A 19,365-nucleotide genomic window follows, 5' to 3' on the forward strand; every position below is an offset into this window, starting at 1 on the left:
CAACTGTACTGATATGGTGGAATTTAACAAGAAGATGTATGAGATACACACACATATTACCCTGAGATTTCAAATCTCACCAAAACTATGAAAAGAGGCCATTTGTTTTCTTGACAGGGTTGTTCTTCCTAGACATCTAAGTTTTTCAGAATCACTGGCAAGATAACTATTATAAAAGGAAAAGGTTTTAAGAAATAGCAGCATTTCTGGGCTTTGAGTATATTGGGCAATATGGCATTCAACTGTTTTTAAAAATCTTAACTAGAAGAATGTAAATATTGGTATTTTCCACGATAAGCCCAAGTAGTTGGCCTACTTGATTTTTTTAAGACAGAGTTGTCCATACAGAAAGAGAAATTTTCAATGATTAATCATTACCTTAAAATAAGCATGGAAACAGCCAAAATCTTTGCACTTTGAACTTTCAACTCTGAATCCTGACCACCAGTATAAAGCTCTTATATAGTCCAAGTACAGTCCGGGATAGGAGTCACTGATGGGAAATGATGTCGTGACTTGGTATTTCCCTTTAGGAAGTCTGGTCAGGAGAACCATTTGGATCTATCTCTGCCCTAAATTAGTAAAGGCTATAGGTCAAAGGTTACATTCTCTGAGTAAGTCGTTTTATATATAGCCACAAGTTTACAATGGTATGGTCAACTCTATTGTTTGCTATTTATTTAGTCAAGGAGTGATTTTGATCAAGGATCAGAGTCAATTTGTTCAGATTCCTATTATGTCTTTCTAAAATGCTGATGTAATCATCTTATCCTCTACTTAGAAACCTATGACAGTTCTCATTTTTCTGGCTTTCAGGCTCCCACTTCCTAGCTTTCAAGATCCTTGACAAATGGGCTAAATCCAGCTGCCTGGCATTATTATCTCCCACTCCTTGTTAACATATAACCTAAAATTCTTTCATAGCCACATCATTTTAATATACACAAACAGATGCATGTTGATCAACTGATTAATGTTCCCCAGGAAGGTTCCTGTCACCATTCTTTCTCTTCCTAGAAAATGTCTATTTATGTGTCAGAGTCCACACAAGCAGAATTAAATATTTCTCCTCAGGGTGCTATATACTTCATTTATCTTACTGAATGTCACTTAGCACCCTATATTATGGCTAGTTATACCCTGATAAAACAGGAGACCCTTGGAGAAAAAGGTTTCATCTTATTTACATTTGACCAATAATGGATGCTCAATAAACATTTATTGTATTAAGTAGAGATTAACTAAATTAGATTTTAATAGGTTGGCCTGTAAAAGCAGTTCCTTGTTCCTATCCTAACAAGCTGTTGTTTAAACTTTCCGTACTTCAGGTTCACAATTTGTAAAATAGAGATAAAAATATTGATTTTATAGTGTTGCTAAGAAAATGAAATGGTATGGATGTAAAACTGCATAGCACAATACCTTGAGAATAAATAAGCTATCAGTAAAAGTTAGCCATTATTATCATGTATAGTATTACTTCTAGTCTGTGTATATTAAAAATATCCATTACCTTCAACTAAGCAAATAAATCAGGATGTACTACCAACATGCAAAAAGAAAAAGCATCATGAGCCTCAAATATAATATCCTATCTCCTGCCTTTTCCCTCTGTGCCTCTGCTTATACTGGGGCATTTATTTCCTACAATTGTTCCATACATTCTTCCCTGGTCCCTTGGGGAGGTGAAGGATGATTTTTGGAGTGTGCTTAATGTGACCTAACTGAAGGTCTGTGCGAAGCACATCAATAAGGTTCTAAGGAAGGAGATGCAGGTGGGTTCTCTGTGAAAAAGACATGCTCAGCAGGAGATGTTTCTGGACAGAGAGCATGTGCTGTCTGGAGGGTGTATAGGATGTGCCAGTGACAACATAACTCATCCTAGGCACATCCTCATTTCTAACCCTTGGAGCTGAATGTCCAGTGTTAGTCCTTAGTAAACAAGGGAAGAGTGAAGTGGGAAGGAGGGATGGAGGGAGGCAAAGAGAATACTATATGCTTTAGTTGTTAAAATACAAGCCCTTTTCCTTCCCTTAAAAAATATTTTAGCGAGTAAATAATCTGAATTTTCTAGTTGGCATGTATCCCCGGGCCCTCTTTTTAACATGTCAAAGTGACTAACGTAACACTCTGTTCTAGGCTTAGGGCTTGATAAGCCTTGCCACTTCTGTGTTTGCTTGCTCTCTTGACTACTGCACAATGAGAGATCACACTGGGAGAAGAGAGGCTCTGTGGAGGAGGATCAAGATGTCCCAACCAACAGCCAACACCAAGGTCCTGGACATGTAGAGTAAGGCCGTCCTGGACCCTCTAGTCTCAGTCAAAGGATCCCAGCTGATACCACATGGGCACACCTAAGCCCTCCCAGAATTGTCGGGGGGGGGGGGGGGAATCACTGCTGTTTTAAGTCACAGTTTTGGACTTGATTTGTTATGTAGCAATGGACAACTGAAATAGGCATCTTATAATTCCCTCTCTCCCTCCATCTCTCCCTCTCTATCTCCCTCTCCCTCTCCCTTTCCCATGCTTAAATGCCTGGTTTTCTACATTCTCTTTCACGATTGTTTTCTACTTATTCCTGGATCCCTCCCAATTTTATTCCAAGGCACAAAGCAAATACCATATGTAAAATATTCTTACTAAATGAGAGACTATTATGCCAGTAACTATGGTGGGCATCACTTAATATCTGTATTAGGACTTATTTCAAGCAAGAGGGCATATGCTATCATATACTTCTTGTTGGGGGAAGGAATGAAAAAATGCTGTTGAAAAGCATTTCTTCAAGTGTGGTTTCGGGATTGGCCAACTTTTGACACTACAGTTGGAAAATTAGTCACTCCAGGACCTTTGTGAATGTATGCTATAGCCAAGGCCAAGGGAATGCTCATGAAATATTGTTACTTAAGATCTCAATGGTATGGATTTTACAAATTAAGTCTCTGACAATGTTAATGGAAAGATATAAAAATGCTCTGGATTTGATGGCTGAAGTTCAGTTTTCTTGGCAGAAGATTCAAAGCCTTGTCTCCAGAAAGTCAAAGGCCAAAGTATGGCCATGGATGCTTAGGATTCCTCTGAGGTAAACATCACAGGCTTCCAAAGGAGGCCGAGGCAGCAGCTGCTCACTTTATACCATACCTGGCCTGAAGCTACATTTAAAAAGGAGTCAAGCTGCCTTATTCTAAGTTGTTTTTACCAGTAAGGCAAGCCTGATGAATATTAAAGATGTTCTCCCTGGAATAATGCACATATACATCATAAGCCCGAGAGTAAAAACCTCTATTAAGAGTGTATTTTAGCTCCTTCAGGACTGGGGACATACACTCTGGTGTTCTCCCTCACACTCCTTACTCCTTCATCAGCTCCCACAGGAACATGGACTCACTGTGATTCATCCTGCTCTCTGGCCCAGACTAATGCAAAAGAACATAGAACTAAGCACTATGAAACTCTTAAAATGCACCTCAGAAGTCCACAGCAGAGAGTCACGAAATGTACAATTCAGCCAACTAGATGAGTCTCCTCACCAGTTCTTGCCCATATACTTGCAGGCCTGGCCATGCATTTCACATTTCATTTCTATTTCTAGATTTTGTGCCCAAGGCAAGATAGCTGCTTGTCTACACAAGTTTCAATACTGTTATTAGCAGTATCCGGTTCTTTTTTCTGTCGTGTTACTTTCAAATATGTTTTCTGGCTTGAACGCCCAAGGACCCAATAAAAGAGCGACAGTTCAAACACCAGTAGATAATACCTGCTATAAGGTCAAATTTGTTCTTTCAGGGGCATGAAACATAATCAAATTGCTTACTCCTTACCATTTAATATTCTTTTATTTAAGAAAAGATTAAGTTATAAAATGCACTATTTTGGGAGAAGGGCACATGTGACATTCAGGGATGGAGCTGAGCTCTATTTTCAGAGAATTCTATTGGCACTGCTAAAAACAATGGTTTATACTCACTGGACCTTACTACCCCCTAGAATCTTGGTTAAATCCTTTACATAAATCACCTTATTTAAGCCTCAGAACAAACCAATGGAATGACTGTGGCACACTGGCCAAATGATAACCGAACTTGCTTCCCTCTTCTCTGAGTATATGGTTGGTTTACTTTCCCAGCCCCCCCTTGCAGTTAGATGGGGCCATGTGAATTCTGGCCAATGGAATGTAGAAGAAAATAAGGAAAGCATCATCTAGGCTTGGCCCATATAAACTTATCCAATCTCCTATGTTCTCACATTGCTTCCCCCAGCTGTCTATTGCAGAGATCTGCAGAGCAGAGGCAGGGCTACATGATGGGAGAACCTAGGTTACTGAATCACTCACTATACAAGATGCCTGCAGTGAACTGCTATGTGAGCAAGAGATCAACTTTTACTGTCCTCAGTCACTTGATATTTTGGGCCTGTTTGTTACAGCAGTTAGACTATACTGAAAGTATTTTTAAAAATAAGCCTAGAGAGGTTAAGCCCAGCAAGTAAGGGGAAGCATATTTGTTGGCATATTTTAATCCAAGTGGTTTGTCTTTAGAAACCATATTATTAACTGCGGTTCGACTATCTGCCCTCTATACAAGTTCATTTTTATCAGACATAACAAACTTCTCCCATACCTGATGTACTATATTTGAAGAAGGTGGTTGGAAGGAGGCCCAAAGTTTGTATTAAAAAGAAGATAATCTCTTAAAAAAATAATTTGATTTCTATATCTCTTTATTAACCTTGGGAGAGGGAGGCCATGCTACTTACACAACCTAGCCGAATACCCCTGCTACTTGTGAACATTTATACTCAGAGGTCCTTTAGTAGTTATTAATGCTCTATAATAACTTATGACCAAAACTTAGTGGCTAAAAACATACTCATTCCCTGCTTCTGTGGGTTGGGAACTCAGGAGAGACTCAGCACGGTGGTTCTGACTCAGGGTCTCTAACGAGGTTGCACTGAAGATATCAGCCAGGGCTGCATCATCTGAAGGCTTGATCAGGGCTGCAGCATTCACTTCTGAAGCAGCTCACTCACGTGTATGGCAAGTTGGTCTGATTGCTGGCAGGAAGCTGGCTTCCTCCCCACAGGGCTGTGGGACTGCCTTTATAACACTGCAGCTTGCTTCCCGCTCAATGAGCCCGTCCAGAAACAAAGGCAAATGTTATAAGATCTTTTATGACTCGTCTCCAAAGTCACACTCCATTACTTTTGCAAAACCCTACCGATCACATTGGGATCACTATTCCTGTTGATCACACTGGGATTAATATTGGAATCTCTTATTCCCCTTGGAGGGAACTACACAATGGAGTGAATATCAGGAGACAAGGGTCCTGAGAAGCATTTAGAGGCCAACTACCACAAGAGCCCATTCACAGTATATGTGCTGGGTGCCTACTGAGAGCCTAAGAACCAAGCAGTGAAAAAAACTGACAATAGTCTCTGCTTTTGTGAAGCACACATTCTCGTGGAGGTCGCAAAGGCAACAAGATCAGATCTGTAAGTAAATTATATAGAATGCTAGGAAGTGGTAAGTGCTATGGAGAAAGAGAAATCAGGATCAAGGGGAGGGGGAGTGGATGAAGCTGAGACTGCTTGCAATTTTAAATGCTGAAATATAAATGGGACTCACTTAGAAGGCTTGGAAGAGGTGAGGAGACAAGCCGTGTAGTTAGATGAAGGAAGAGTATTTCGGGCCTGGAAACAGCAACTGCAAAGGCCTTGAGGGAGGAGAGGGTGCCGGGAGTGGGGAACAGCAAGGCAGCCCAGGTAGGAAATGAGACAGTAACAGAGGGGAAAGTAGAGACCATGTGGGACCTTCCAGACTCTTGCAAGGGCTCTAGCTTTCACTCAGTGACATGGAAAGCCCCTGAAAGGTTCTTAGCAGACAACCAATTTGATTTGATTTAAATTTCAACAAATCTCACTCTGGTGACTGATATCAGAATAGACAAGCCAACAGTGGGAGCAGGGAAGCAAACAAGAAGGCTCTAATAAAAATCCAGACAAGAGAGAATGTTAGCTAACAATAGAGTGTTATTAGTGTAGGTGGTGGTAAGCAGTCTTGATTATTTGGCATTATCTAGCAAAATTAATTTACCATTCTAGGTAAAGGTTTACTTAGAAGGAGCACATTTTTTATTTGACACCAGAGCTGTGGCTGTCAAATGGTGCTCCAGGGGACCCTGCAGCTTCTGAGAAGCTTCCTAGGGATCTGCCATGTGGAGCTGGGGTGGAACAGATGAGTGAAACATCCTGCCCCTACCTCAGTGTTATGAGGACATCTCTGTGTTAACATACGTCAATATGTGGAGTGAGGGAGGCCTTCTTAAGAAAGAACAAAATGTCCTAAAGTAAAAGATAGACCACACACACACATGCAAACATACACACATGCAAACACACACACACACACACACACACACACGCATGCAAACACATACACACAGAAAGAATACACCACTTATATAACTGAAAGGCAAACTTCAGATTAGGAAAAATATTTGCAACACAAATGAAAATAGTTTAATGTCTCTAATATTAACTATTATAAATTCATATGAGGACAACCAAGATGGGCAAAGGAAATCTTCAAAATGAAACTTAGACTAGCACCTTCTTCATTGGATTGTTGTGAGGATAAAAAGGCAACATATATAAAGGACTTAGCACAGTTCCCACTATAGAATAAATGCTGTTCCACCATAACTACGGGTGTTGTTACAGCTACTTCATCATCATCACAGTTCTCATTAGCAATGTGAACACCAGTCAACCCTGAATGCCAGTTCCAACTCAGCCACCTCCAAGGCAAATTCTTCAGTGCCCAATTATACTTATATTACCTTATCATGGTTTTCGATCAGGATCTCAATAACAATGTTCTGAAATTTGATATCCATGATGGCAGCTACTGTTTCTTCCTGAGGCCTAAGCAGGGTGGGTCCAAACACCACGCCAAGGTTCGCCACTGTCATCAAATTTTGCTTGTGGTTGTTAGCAACACTGGGAAAAAGAAAAGATAAGGCACAGATGAGAGAAATAGTGTACAAATAAACTGCTGACTTCCCTATACCTTTCCTATTTTTCAACTTCTCATCTAGAAGAAATCAGATCTTGGGATACCTTCTGATATCCTTGGAATTCAAAGACAGACTTTTCTACTCATAGTTTCATCTATCAGAACTTCAGAAATCTTCAGTATCCACACTATTTAGCTATTTCATATTATCATTTCCATTTTGCCTAAACAACTAACTGACCAAAGCAGCTGCCTCCCAAAATATGAACCTTTGTACATCTGAATCCCTGTTCTGCAAATCCATGTACCTGCTCAGTTACAATTTCTATATTTGGCTGCTATTTAAACCTCTGTGACCAGTAGCATTTTCTGTAGCTGAAATATAAAAACTCTTGGCTTCAATATATTTGCAAACATAGACACAAAATAGGCCTAATTTTCAAAATGGGTAGCTCTGGATACTCAAAAAGAAGATAGAAAATTAAGCACTTTAGGCTCAGAGTATCAAAGTACCATCACACAAAAAAATGTGGCTTATATTAAATGAAACATGTGCACAAACAGAATAAAAAACCCTACTGTAGATCTATGTATATGGCTGTGTTTATATTGTCATTTATACTCAAAGGATAAGGAATACACAGGGTCAACAGTAGCTGGGTCCAAGTAACTTGCTAAACACATATGCATATCCAAATTAACCATCACTCCATCACAAAGATGGCAGCACCCATAGCCACAAGATGGCAGCACCCAGTACTCTCAGACCTGCTGGAGTCCCCCAGTCCCTGGGGTGTTGAGGGGGGATGGCTGCTGAGAGCAGGCAGCGTGAGTGGCCTGGCAGAATGCCTGCTTTGTCACCCTGGCCAAGAGGCAAGCATTCCGCGCCCAGCCGCGGATGGGCCTCTGGGCCACGGAAAGCCTCTGGGCAGCAGGCATGGAGCAGCCAGGCCCTTCAGAGAGCTATTGGCACAGGATTCGTGGGCAGGGCTACTAGTTTTTGGATAAGCAGCTACACAAAACATATATCTGAACTCCACAACTAGGCCACCATTACCTAGCCATAAAACTTAACTGTCCATTTGCTAACCTTGAGTATAAAAATATAAAAATTACCTATTAGCCACAAGTAAGTCAAAAGTTAAAGCCATTCAGTATTGTTAAGAACGTACTAGGGGCTTCTCTAAATCACCTGTTAGAAGAAGGAAACTATTCATTATGAGAAACTAGAGAGAAATTGGGCAGAGAAGTCAGTTTGCACAGACAAACCTCCCTAGCATTCAGGGCTATTTATAGTGAGTGCTTTTTTAACACAATTCTGTAAATGCCGGCACTGTTTTGCTTGTATACTTCTACTTTGTGGGAGAAAAAAAAATGTTCTACTGACCTAAGTGTTGGTTTTGAAACTGAGCCTTTACTGAAATAGTATCTTAACCAATTTTATCAGCAGATGTGTACTTTGCTATACTTTTCTAGGGCTGAAAGTAATTTCCTAAAAACTTCCACCTCTGAAAGGGTCATGAGGGGGAGGGGTCAAGTCTATGAACTCAATTAGAAATACAATCTGCTTTTTGATTGCTAAGCAACACCTGCAGCAAGAAGATTTGCCAACCATATCCTGGTCCACATAAGAATATTTTACAAACATTCTTTGTATTCCTGGAGTTTTCAGTTCTACCCAGAACTGTATCACATTTCTAGTCTGAAAGCCTTAATGCAGATGGTCAAGTTTTTACCTGGCAAGGGGGAAAAAGACTTTGCTTCTGTTCCTTAGTTCATCAGCAAGTATGCATATTTAAAAGCTGCAGTAACCACCATTGCTTTCAATATCAGCTCCTGTGTGCAGAAGTGAATTCCATGCCCTTATAGTTCCCCTCCCAAATGAGTTAAGTCAATAGACTTACCCCTCTTGTCACAAAAGTCCTTTGTGCAAATGAATCAACAAGTTATATATGTATAAAGGCACTTTTAAATTGCAGACCAATATAAAAATACATGGTTTGGATGATGATCATTCTTCACCACCCAAAGTCAAGACTCCTTCCATCACCATTTATCTCCCCATACCCCCTTTTACCACCTCTCAATCCCATTTCCCTCTGGTAATCACCATACTGTTGTTTGTGCCCATGGGTTGGGTTTTTTCGATTTGGTTTAATGCCTTCATCTTTTTCATCTGGCACCACAACTCCTCTTCCCTCTGACAGCTGTCAATCTCTTACCTATCTACAAGTCTGCTTCTATTAGGTTTGTTAGTTTATTTTGTTTATTTGATTCCACATGAGTGAATTCACATGGATACTTGTCTTTCTCAGACTGGCATTATTTCACTTAGCATAATGCTCTCCAGGTCTATCCATGCTGTCACAAAGGGTAAGTTCCCTTCTTTTTTTTTTTTTATGGCCGAGTAGTATTCCATTGTGTAAAGGTACCACAGTTTATTTACCTTATAATGGACATTTGGACTATTGTAAATAATGCTGCAATGAAAACAGGTGAGCATATATTCTTTCAAATTCATGTTTCAGGTTTCTCCAAATATTCAATATATTTCCAAGTGGAAGTGCTGGGTCATAGGCAGTATAATTTTTAATTTTTTAAAGTAACTCCACACTGCTTTCCTTAGCGGCTGTGCTAATCTATATTTCCACCAGTAGTGCATAAAGGTTCCCTTTCCTCCACATCCGGGCCAGCATTTGTTTGTTGATGTATTCATGACAGCCCTTTTAACAGGTGTGAGGTGATATCTCATGTGGTCTTATTTGCATCTCTCTGATGTTTACTGACATCGAGCATCTTTTCATATGTCTATGTCTATGGCCATCTGTATGTCATATTTGGAGAAGTGGTTATGCAGGTCCTTTATCCATTTTTAAACTGGATTGTTTACGGGGTTTTTTTGTGTTGAATTGTATAAGTTATTTATAAATTTTAGATACATTTATCAGATGTATCATTGGCAAATATGTTCTCCCATTCAGTAGGTTGTCTTTTCATTTTGTTGATGGTTTCCTTTGCTGTGTAAAAACTTTTGTTTGATATAGTACCATTTGTGGGGTTTTTTTTTGTTTTGTTTCTCTCTCAAGGCTATATATCAGAAAAAAACAAACAAAAAACAATGCTATAAGAAATGTCCAAGATTTTACTGCCCTTGTTTTCTTCTAGGATTTTTATAATTTTGAATCTAAGATTTAAATATTCAATCCATTATTAATGTATTCTTGTGTATGGTCCAAGAAGGTGATCTTGTTTCATTTTGTTTGCATGGATCTGCCCAATTTTCCCAACACCACTTGTTGAATAGGTTATCTTTATACCCATTATATGCTTTTGCCATCTTTGTCAAATAGTAATTGAAGATAAAGGCATTGGCTTATTTCTAGACTCTCTACTCTGTTCCAATGATCATATGTCTATTTTTATGCCAGTACCATGATATTTCTATTCCTATTGCCTTGTAGTATAGTTTGATATCAGGTAGTATGATTCCTCCAACTATGTTCTTCTTTCTCAAGATTGCTGTGGCTATGTGGTTCCATATAAATTTTTGGAATATTTGTCCTGTTCTGTGAAATACACCTTTGATATCTTGATAGGAATCGCACTGACTCAATAGATTGCTTTGAGTATGGACATGTTAATGATGTTAATTCCTCATATCCAGGAAGCGGCATATGTTTCAGTTATTTGTATTTTCTTCCATTTTTTTCCTTCAATGTCTTATAATTTTCAGAGTACAGGTCTTTTACATCCTTGGTTAAATGTATTCCTAGGTATTTTATTTTATTTGTTGATGCAGTCTCTGTCTAGTATTTCCTTAATCTTTCACCCCTCAATGAAGGCAGAAGTGTTGATCCAATTCTGTATTTATTACATGTTGCCTGGCCCAGGAGAAGCACAACAATGTTCACTGAGGTGTTAAAAGATGATGGAAGTTTCTCAGTAGACATAAGACAATTATTCTCAAGGCAGCTACTTACTCATAAAACCTCAAATTATTATTGATGATTTTGGGGAGAATGTATTTCAACCCAACCTCCAACCTCCCCTTTCAAAGCCTGGAGCTGTGTTCCATTTCTCAGGTTTAATTAATAAGGAACAATTATTCAGATATGCAGGCCTCAATGCCCAAAGGCATTTGGAAAGGCCAGTAATTCTGGAAAAGCAAGTCTGAATATAAATAGGCTTGAGGCTACCCAACATAATTCATTTCCTTTTTAATGATCCATTTTATTTTAGAACTTAAAAACACATTGATCTAAGTTTTATGAAACTTTGGGGAGGGGGGAAGCTGTACTTTCTATGACTAGCATATCTTTTGATACAGTGACATAATGAATTGATCTGTCACTTGATTATTACTACTCACAAATTGGTATGGCTATGTTCATTAATCCAGATTGAATTACTAATGGCTTGAGATCTCTATGTATCCCAGACAGAAAGGCCTAGACCTCAGCTTCTATTGGCACCAGCCAACCATCCATTACAGCTTGACAAATGTGCAGAGGTGTGGGAGGCAGGCTGGCAGAGGACTGAGAAGTCCAGTCCAGCAGAGGCCACGGGACTCATTCATTAGCAAGGTCTATAAAACACCGAGAGCCTGCTTTCTGGGCTGGTAACTGAGCTGCTTGAGCACTTTCTCCCACAGTCGAGAATGTCATGTTGAGTCTTGACCTAAAATCCACATGTAAAAGTTTCTTGTGCCTTGCACGTTCCATTGAAGGAGTCTTTGACTTGTCTTTTAGGTCCGTAGGCCCACATGGATTCCTTGTGGTGCCTTCTGAGAGAGCTGCCAATGCTATACGCTTCCTTTGCAGGTTGCTGAGAAATAGTTTCCGGTCTGTTTTAACCTGGGGGAAACCCAGCTCCTTTTGTGAGGGGCATGCCTTCAGGGCCCTTGGGGAATTTGCACCCCATGGTCCCTGCAATTCTCTTAGGAATTGCAATTAATGAGGAAAAAGTGGGTCCCAAGAAAATGGCTTTGGCAAGAAGGGCCTCTTGCCACCTTTGTTTCAAGGGAAAATGGATGGGGATTCTGGATGTAACTGATACTCTTTGAGAGGCAAAGGGAGGTAAGTCACTGTCATATAACGCTGCTGGATGATGCTGGAGAGTGTTATGAGGGGAGTAGACAGTAGCCAAACCCTTCTGGGCTTGTAATGCAGAGACCCTCCCCCCTTCCCATGCTATCATAGGACTGGCATCTGTTTTCCTAGCATTAAATGAGAGCCAGAGCTGGGTTCATTGTAAGCAGTACTTCATAGCCACAGCCTGATCCTGGTATTCTCCAACAATGCATAAGCCTATTGCTGGGTTTACAAATACTTTTCATGTGCTATGTCAAAGGTGAGTCCTGGTTCCACTGAACACAGGTGTTGTAACAGATTAGCACTATGTGCAATGAATGAAATGGGTGGAGGAACAGCAACACTTTTATCTGCCATCCCTGATCTGTTTGCCTCAGTTCCCAGTGTTAAATAAGAATAATAAGTTAGACTTCTAGGGTATTTTAGAGTTTACAAGGAGCTTTGCGACAATATTTTACATTTATTTGACCTTTAAAAAAACTCTAGAACAGATGCTCTCAAATTTTCTGACAATGACTCATAGTCAGAAATTATTTTCCCATGTAATATACTAGTACACACACACACACACACACACACACACACACACACCTCACACAAAAGTTTTAGGAACAGTAAGTGTGATAAATTTTGATATTTTTTTTAACCTTTTTTAACCTAATAAATGGATTTCACAACCCACTAATTAGAAAAGCACTATTCTAGGTGTACAGAACACAAAAATTATCTCCAAATTATTTACAAATGTGTGGGGGGTTAAAGTAGGGGAGAAGAGCAGAGGCTAAGCGAGCTAGTATAACATAGTGGCTAGAATTAAATAGATATTCCCAGCTGAGTAACAAGAGTAGTTAAGTCACCTGGCATCTCTAACCCCATTTCTTCACTTGTAAGTCAGGAGCAGAATTAACTACTTGCTCCTGATTTACAAGTGTTAAGTAAGATTAGGTGAGTAAACTTTTTTGGCATGAAACAATGGCTTAATAAATGACAGCTATTTTTCTAAAAATATATCTTTATTGATTTCAGAGAGGAAGAAAGAGGGAGAGAGAGAAATATTAATGATGAGAGAATACCCCATACTGGGCATGTGCCCTGACCGGAAATTGAACCATGACCTCCTAGTTCATAGGTCAACAGTCAACCACTGAGTCATGCTGGCCTGGTTATAAATGACAACTATTGTTCACAGTGTTGGTCAACATAGTGGTAATGATAGTGATAGAAGTAGCAACAAGGCAGCAAGTGCCAACTTAAAGCAAAACTGTTAGTTGGTGATGTCATTAATATCCTGTCCAGAAACCTCTAGTGTCCTGCTTCTGCCTTGGGCAAGGAAGCCAACCTCCTCCAATTATATGTGAAGGGCTTCCATTACCCTACCTATCTGTACTTTGCTTCTTGGTATTCTTTCTTTTCTAAATTTATGAAATACTCCAAATCTATATTTCTTAAAAAAAATAAACTTAGTATTATTTATTTTCCATCATCACTTCCTTATAATCACCTCTCCCAGGACAGGCTGAAGGCCTCACAAGAAGCTATAGCAAACCCACCACACCCACTCTGCCTTCAGGGCACCAACTGCCAGCAAGTCCTCCCCTCACCATCCAAAGCCCACCTCCCTACAAAGCCCAGCTCCACAGACTCTTTTGGCACACTGCTCTCCCCTCTACATGATTATGTTCAGAATCAACTGCATGAGGGCATTTCTACACCGACTGATCCATTCGCAGGACCATGGACCGGGGATGCATCCTCTGCAGCACGCAGGCAAGTCCTGGGTAGGCTCCACGTGACCAATTCTGAAAGCGCTTGAGTGGGTGGGCACACAGCTGCAGTAAATACGTTCTGCTCTCTACTACCCTCAGGGGTAGAGAAGCTCCAAGCTCTAGGGCTCAGAAGGATTAGCTGGAAATGCTGCTGGACCTACACTTTTTTTGTGGGTAACTGGGCAAGTTTAGTTTCCTTGGTTGCTAATGTGGTTACTTTCACCATCTTAAAATGCATCCTCAGTATCTAATGGGGAGTGACAGGGGGAATCCCACCATCACTGCCTGTGTGATTTCTAATAAGTGTGTGTGTGTGTGTGTGAGTGTGTGTGTGTGTGTGTGTGTGTGTGTGAGAGAGAGAGAGAGAGGGGTGGGGGTGAGGGGCAGAGAGACAGAGAGTGTTTTGCCTGGACACCATCTGCACTTGGTGAGGCAGAACAGTTAGGATGGTGCTGAGAAGGCCTCTGCCAAGGAAAACCATCAGTCATAAAGATAGCCTTGCTGGGCTGCCCCAATGGCTGGCACAAGAATGAGGGTTTAAATTAAACTTGCTGTGTACAGACTGGGGTCACACTCACCAACCATTCAACATCCTTCTGGGAATGGTTATCCAGGGAGAAGCCAGACCTGAAGGTCTGAATCTTATGAAGGACACCTTTACATAGTGAAATATTCAAGAGAACCCTTTAAGACAGGCAGGAAAGACTCCATTTTACAGGTGAGCAGTGAAACAGTAAGTAATTTGCCTGAGATCACATAGCTAATGAAGGGCAGAGGCGGGAGGGGAATGGGGCAGGGCTGCAGAGCCCAGACCACCCTGGAGTTCTGCAGTTCACTCTTGAAGGGTTGGTTCAGCCTAGGCTACAGAGTCCTTCTTTTTTCTCAAACACGAATAGACAAAACAGTTACATGTTGAGCATGTACTTTCCAGATTAGTATGGGAGGGGGGGGGGGGGTGGTAGTTTTTAACAGGAAAAAAAAATACACAAAAAAACATGCTGCTGCCTCATTCACTGCCCAAATCACTAAATTGGAAGAAAGAAAGAAAAAGAGAGAGAAGAGGAGAAAGCAATTATACCTATGAGAGTGACACTAGACTAAATGCCATTTTTTCTCCCTCCCTGCAGTAAAAACGGCTGGAAAATGACAGAATCATGAACATGATTAAATGCTCTTCAAATATGATGACATTTCATTTGTACTTGGCTGGCATGGCCAGAGAGCTGCTTCTTAATAATGAAAAAGTGAACACTATAATAGCAAGAGAAAATAGCAAATTAAAAGAAAACAAGAGGGACCAAATGAAAATTATGCCAGAAGAAGAAAAGAAAAAAAAAAGGAAGAGGAGGAGGAAGAAGAGAGGAGGAGGAGGAAGAGAGGAAGAGGAGAAGGAGAAGGAGGAGAAAAAATAATTTGGGTGAATGCAGCAAAGTCAAGATATGTCTGTATAATGCTTAAGGTCTAAAGCAGAGAATGCTCTAAAATATGAGTGTACACCCTGCTCTACTTCCAACCCAAGGACACTACCTCTTTAAAGCCCATCAAAAGCTTCTGACTGTTTCTAAATTCACATTGAAAACTTTTGACATGGCCAACAAGATACTGCATAATCCAGCTGACCTCTTCAGACCCTGCTCCACCATGCCTCCCTTTACTTGCTGATTTCTGACTTTTAAGTAAAAGTCTCTTTCCAGGCGTCCTCAAACTTTTTAAAGTGGGGGCCAGATCAGGGTCCCTCAGAGGGCTGGAGGGCCGGACTATATGAACTACTAATTCCTACTGTAACACCTCGGCTGCGCTCACTGCCCAAAAAACCTGGCGGGCAGGATCAGACTCCTCTGCGGGCCGCATGTGGCCCGCGGGCCGTAGTTTGAAGACGCCTGCTTTAAGCTGTGTGCCTCCCTTCAAAATGTTGATCCCCTTGCCCTCACCTTCCCACTGGGGAAGCACTGCAGCCCCTCTCTCTGGGTCACTCTTACTTATCACTCTCACTTCTTCAGAGAGGTTTTTCTCAACACACCACCTCCCCTAGGTCAAGACTCTCAGTATAATTCCAATTCCCCATTCTCTTTCCTAGCACTTATTGAATTATGCTTTTACTCATGGCACTGTCACTGCCTGTCTTGCCCACTTATTACTAGAAGTTCTGAGAGGACAGGGATGGTGTTAGCCTCCCTCCCTGCCCCATCCCCAATGCCTGGCAGAGTTTTGTCCTTATCAGAACATGTGCACCTTCCTCTAAGGCACGTGTCAAACACAAGGCCCGAGGGCCAAATCCATCCCGCCAGGCCTTGCAATGTGGCCCGCACCTCGCTGTCATCACTGCACTCCGCTGCGTTTCTATCACAATGACAGTTTATGACTGTTCAGTAAACCATTCGGCCTGCGATTTAGGCTGGATTTTAGATTTTGGCCCCTTCTCTGATTGAGTTCGACACCCCTACTAAGGCAAGGGAACCTTTTTCCTGCCAAGAGCCATTTGGATATTTATAACATCTTTCATGAACCATACAAAATTATCAACTTAAAAATTAGCCTTGAATGCTTAGCTATATTTGCTCAAACATTTAATGAACTCACCCCTAATGCCTTGGCAAGGCCAAGCTAAATGATTTCTCAGGTCTTATATGGCCCGTGGACTGAATGATCCCCACCCCTGCTATAAGGGTACCAAGGCTCAGCTGCCACTAAATGCCTGATTTAAAGGTTCATGGAACCTACTGCTGTCGTAGAGCCTTTGCCAACTGGAGACACTGATGACATATAACAAACCAGGTGGCTCTCCTTGGCCACAATGCTAATCTGGAAGGTACAAAAGCCATAAAATATTTACAGTCTGATTATAATCATTACAAGCACTAGCTAGTAAACGTTACACAATATAGCCTAAGATCACAAAATTATACCTATCTCCTTCCAAAATACTGAAACCTTCAAGGGTAGTGTCTCCCATGTCTTTATTTTTTTTCTTATCCCTTTCAGAAATCTCTTTATTTCCTGCCTGCTTTTGATTATTATTAAGATTGTCACCACTAATAACAGTAACTGACATCCACTGATCATTTACTGTGAGTCAGGCAGTAAGCACTCCAATTGATTATCTCATTTGATCTTTAAAATAAACCTATGATGTAAGTTTCATTACTATGCCACTGAAGGAGCCAAGGCTCAGGAAATTCAGAAATTTGTCCAGGGTCACATATTGAATGAGTAGTCGAGCTGGAATATAAACCAGGCAGCTTGCCACCTGACTCCACAGTTGCTGCTCTCAAATGCTCTGATTCAACGCAGTGTGTTTGGGCATAAATACATGTGCGTGCGCACACACATACATACACACACACACACACACACACGAGATATAATGTATACAGTATATATCCTGCCATTTTTCTCAGTTGTCTCTCTTCTTCTCTATTTAGTCTAACCTTTAAAGAGATCATGAGTAAAAGGAGAACCTGATTATTTTTAAAAGGATGTTTTGGAAGCAAAGATATTAGGTTCATCTCTGACCACTAACAGTATAAAGCTGTTGTGTTGGTGGAAAACTAATCTGTGTCATGGGAATTATTGGAACCCCTCTGGAAAAGGCCAGGTTTCATTAACACGGAGAATTATACTTTTGCTACTAAGCTGCCTACTTTTCCTAAATTAGTCACAGTCACTTAGAGACTAACACCAAGCTCACCTGAATTCTATTTGTCTTCCACTGTCTCGATTACTTGTTATTTGAATTGACTTGTGCACATCCGTTCGATCTAGGTGTAAATTAATTAGCTCTCCCAGCCCTGGTCCTGGTAAGCTCAGGTTCTAGCCTGTAGCTGTATTCTTGGACCCAATTCACCAGCCTGGCTGAGGAAAAATAGAACTCACATACAAAAGAAATGCAGAGAAGTGGCCCAGGGAACCTTCTTCCTAGACAAGGACTCAACCATTTCAGATTATGTAACAAACCATCTGAAGACCAATCATTCTTAAAAAACATTTACAGTTTTAAAAGTCTGTTAAAAGTCCTTTTATAGATTCACTAGAGGCCCAGTGCACAAAATTTCATGCACAGGATGGGGTGTCCCTCAGCCCAGCCTGCAGTGGTGGTGGATTGGGCCTAAATGGGCAGTCGAACATCCCTCTCACAATCCAGGACTACTGGCTCCCAACTGCTTCCTGCCTGCCAGCCTGATTGCCCCTAACCGCTTCTGTCTGCCAGCCTGATCACCCCCTAACAACTCCCCTGCCAGCCTGATTGATGCCTAACAGCTCCCCTGCCAACCTGTTTACCTCTAACTGCCCTCCCCTACAGGCCTGGTCACCCCTAACTGCCCTCTCTTGTAGGCCTAGGTCCCCACCCAACCCCCACCCCCCACCCCCCAAACTGCCCTTCCCTGCAGGCCCGGTTGCCCTCAGCTTCCCTCCTCTGCCAGCCTGGTCACCCCTAACTGCCCTCCCCTGCAAGCTTGATCACCTCCAACTGCCCTCCCTTGCAGACCTGGTACCTCCCAATTGCCCTCCCCTGCTGGCCATCTTGTGTGTTGGAGTGATGGTAAATTTGCATATTACCCTTTTATTAAATATGATAGAGGCCTGGTGCATGGGTGGGGGCCAGCTAGTTTGCCCTGAAGGGTGTCGTGGATCAGGGTGAAAGTTCCCTTGGGGCATGGGATAGCCTGGGCGAGGGTCCTGTGGTGGTTTGCAGGCTGGCCACGTCCCCCCTCCCCCCACCCAGAGACCCAAGTGGAAGCCCTGATATCTGGGATTTATCTTCTATAATTAAAACTTTGTAGCCTTGAGCAAAGCCAAGCCTCCTGCTTGTTCTGTGGCCACAGACATTTTTGTTGGGATTTATTTATCTTCTATAATTGAAACTGTAGCCTTGAGTGGAGACCTGGGCCCACCAGGGTGTGCGGAAAGCTTGACTTCCTCCATTGCTGAGGAAACCCAAGCCTCCATAGCCACAGCCATCTTGGTTAGGTTAATTTGCTTACTCACTCCTGATTGACTGACAGGTATGGCTTGTGGGTGTAGTGGGGGTATGGTCAATTTGCATATTGCTCTTTTATTATATAGGTTTATTGGTGATGGTAAGTTATCACTGATTTACTTATTTTGAAGTTTATGTTCTCAAACCTAGACAGTGGTAAGAGCACAACTAGAGGAGGTTTAAACGTTGCATATGGGTATGCCAACCTGATGTCACCAAGCGCTGCACTTCCTTCAATGGCTCGGCCTAACACCTTTAGGCTAACACCGTAAAAAAGGCAGGTGTGGAGAAGTTGCCTGATGACTTTCTACCTAAGGAAGGACATGCAAGGTGACCCAGCACAGAGGCCAATTGCACAGCATCTATTTTTCAATGACCAAATATTATACGTGAGTACCTTTTTATGTGCCAGGGACTGATTTAAATTCTGGGGACATAGCAATGAACAAAAGAGACACCCCAGGAACTCTCTGTTTTAGGAAGCCTATATCCTTTTGGGGTAGGACAGACAGTAAG

At 41.5% G+C, this 19,365-nt stretch overlaps 1 protein-coding gene across 4 annotated transcripts in view; it reads right to left on the bottom strand.

Moving 5' to 3' along the window:
* The window catches only part of ARHGAP26 (Rho GTPase activating protein 26), a 408,339-nt gene that overhangs the window by 97,346 nt on the left and 291,628 nt on the right, over positions 1 to 19,365 (bottom strand). For all 4 annotated transcript variants that reach the window (XM_036423211.2, XM_036423210.2, XM_036423209.2 and 1 more), the window contains exon 18: positions 6,840 to 6,999. In XM_036423211.2, the coding sequence (XP_036279104.1) occupies positions 6,840 to 6,999 (160 nt within the window). The remainder of the gene's footprint in view (positions 1 to 6,839; positions 7,000 to 19,365) is intronic.

This window comes from Pipistrellus kuhlii, unplaced genomic scaffold (genome assembly GCF_014108245.1).
Source record: "Pipistrellus kuhlii isolate mPipKuh1 unplaced genomic scaffold, mPipKuh1.p scaffold_m20_p_8, whole genome shotgun sequence".
In the NCBI taxonomy this organism is placed as follows: Eukaryota; Metazoa; Chordata; class Mammalia; order Chiroptera; family Vespertilionidae; genus Pipistrellus; species Pipistrellus kuhlii.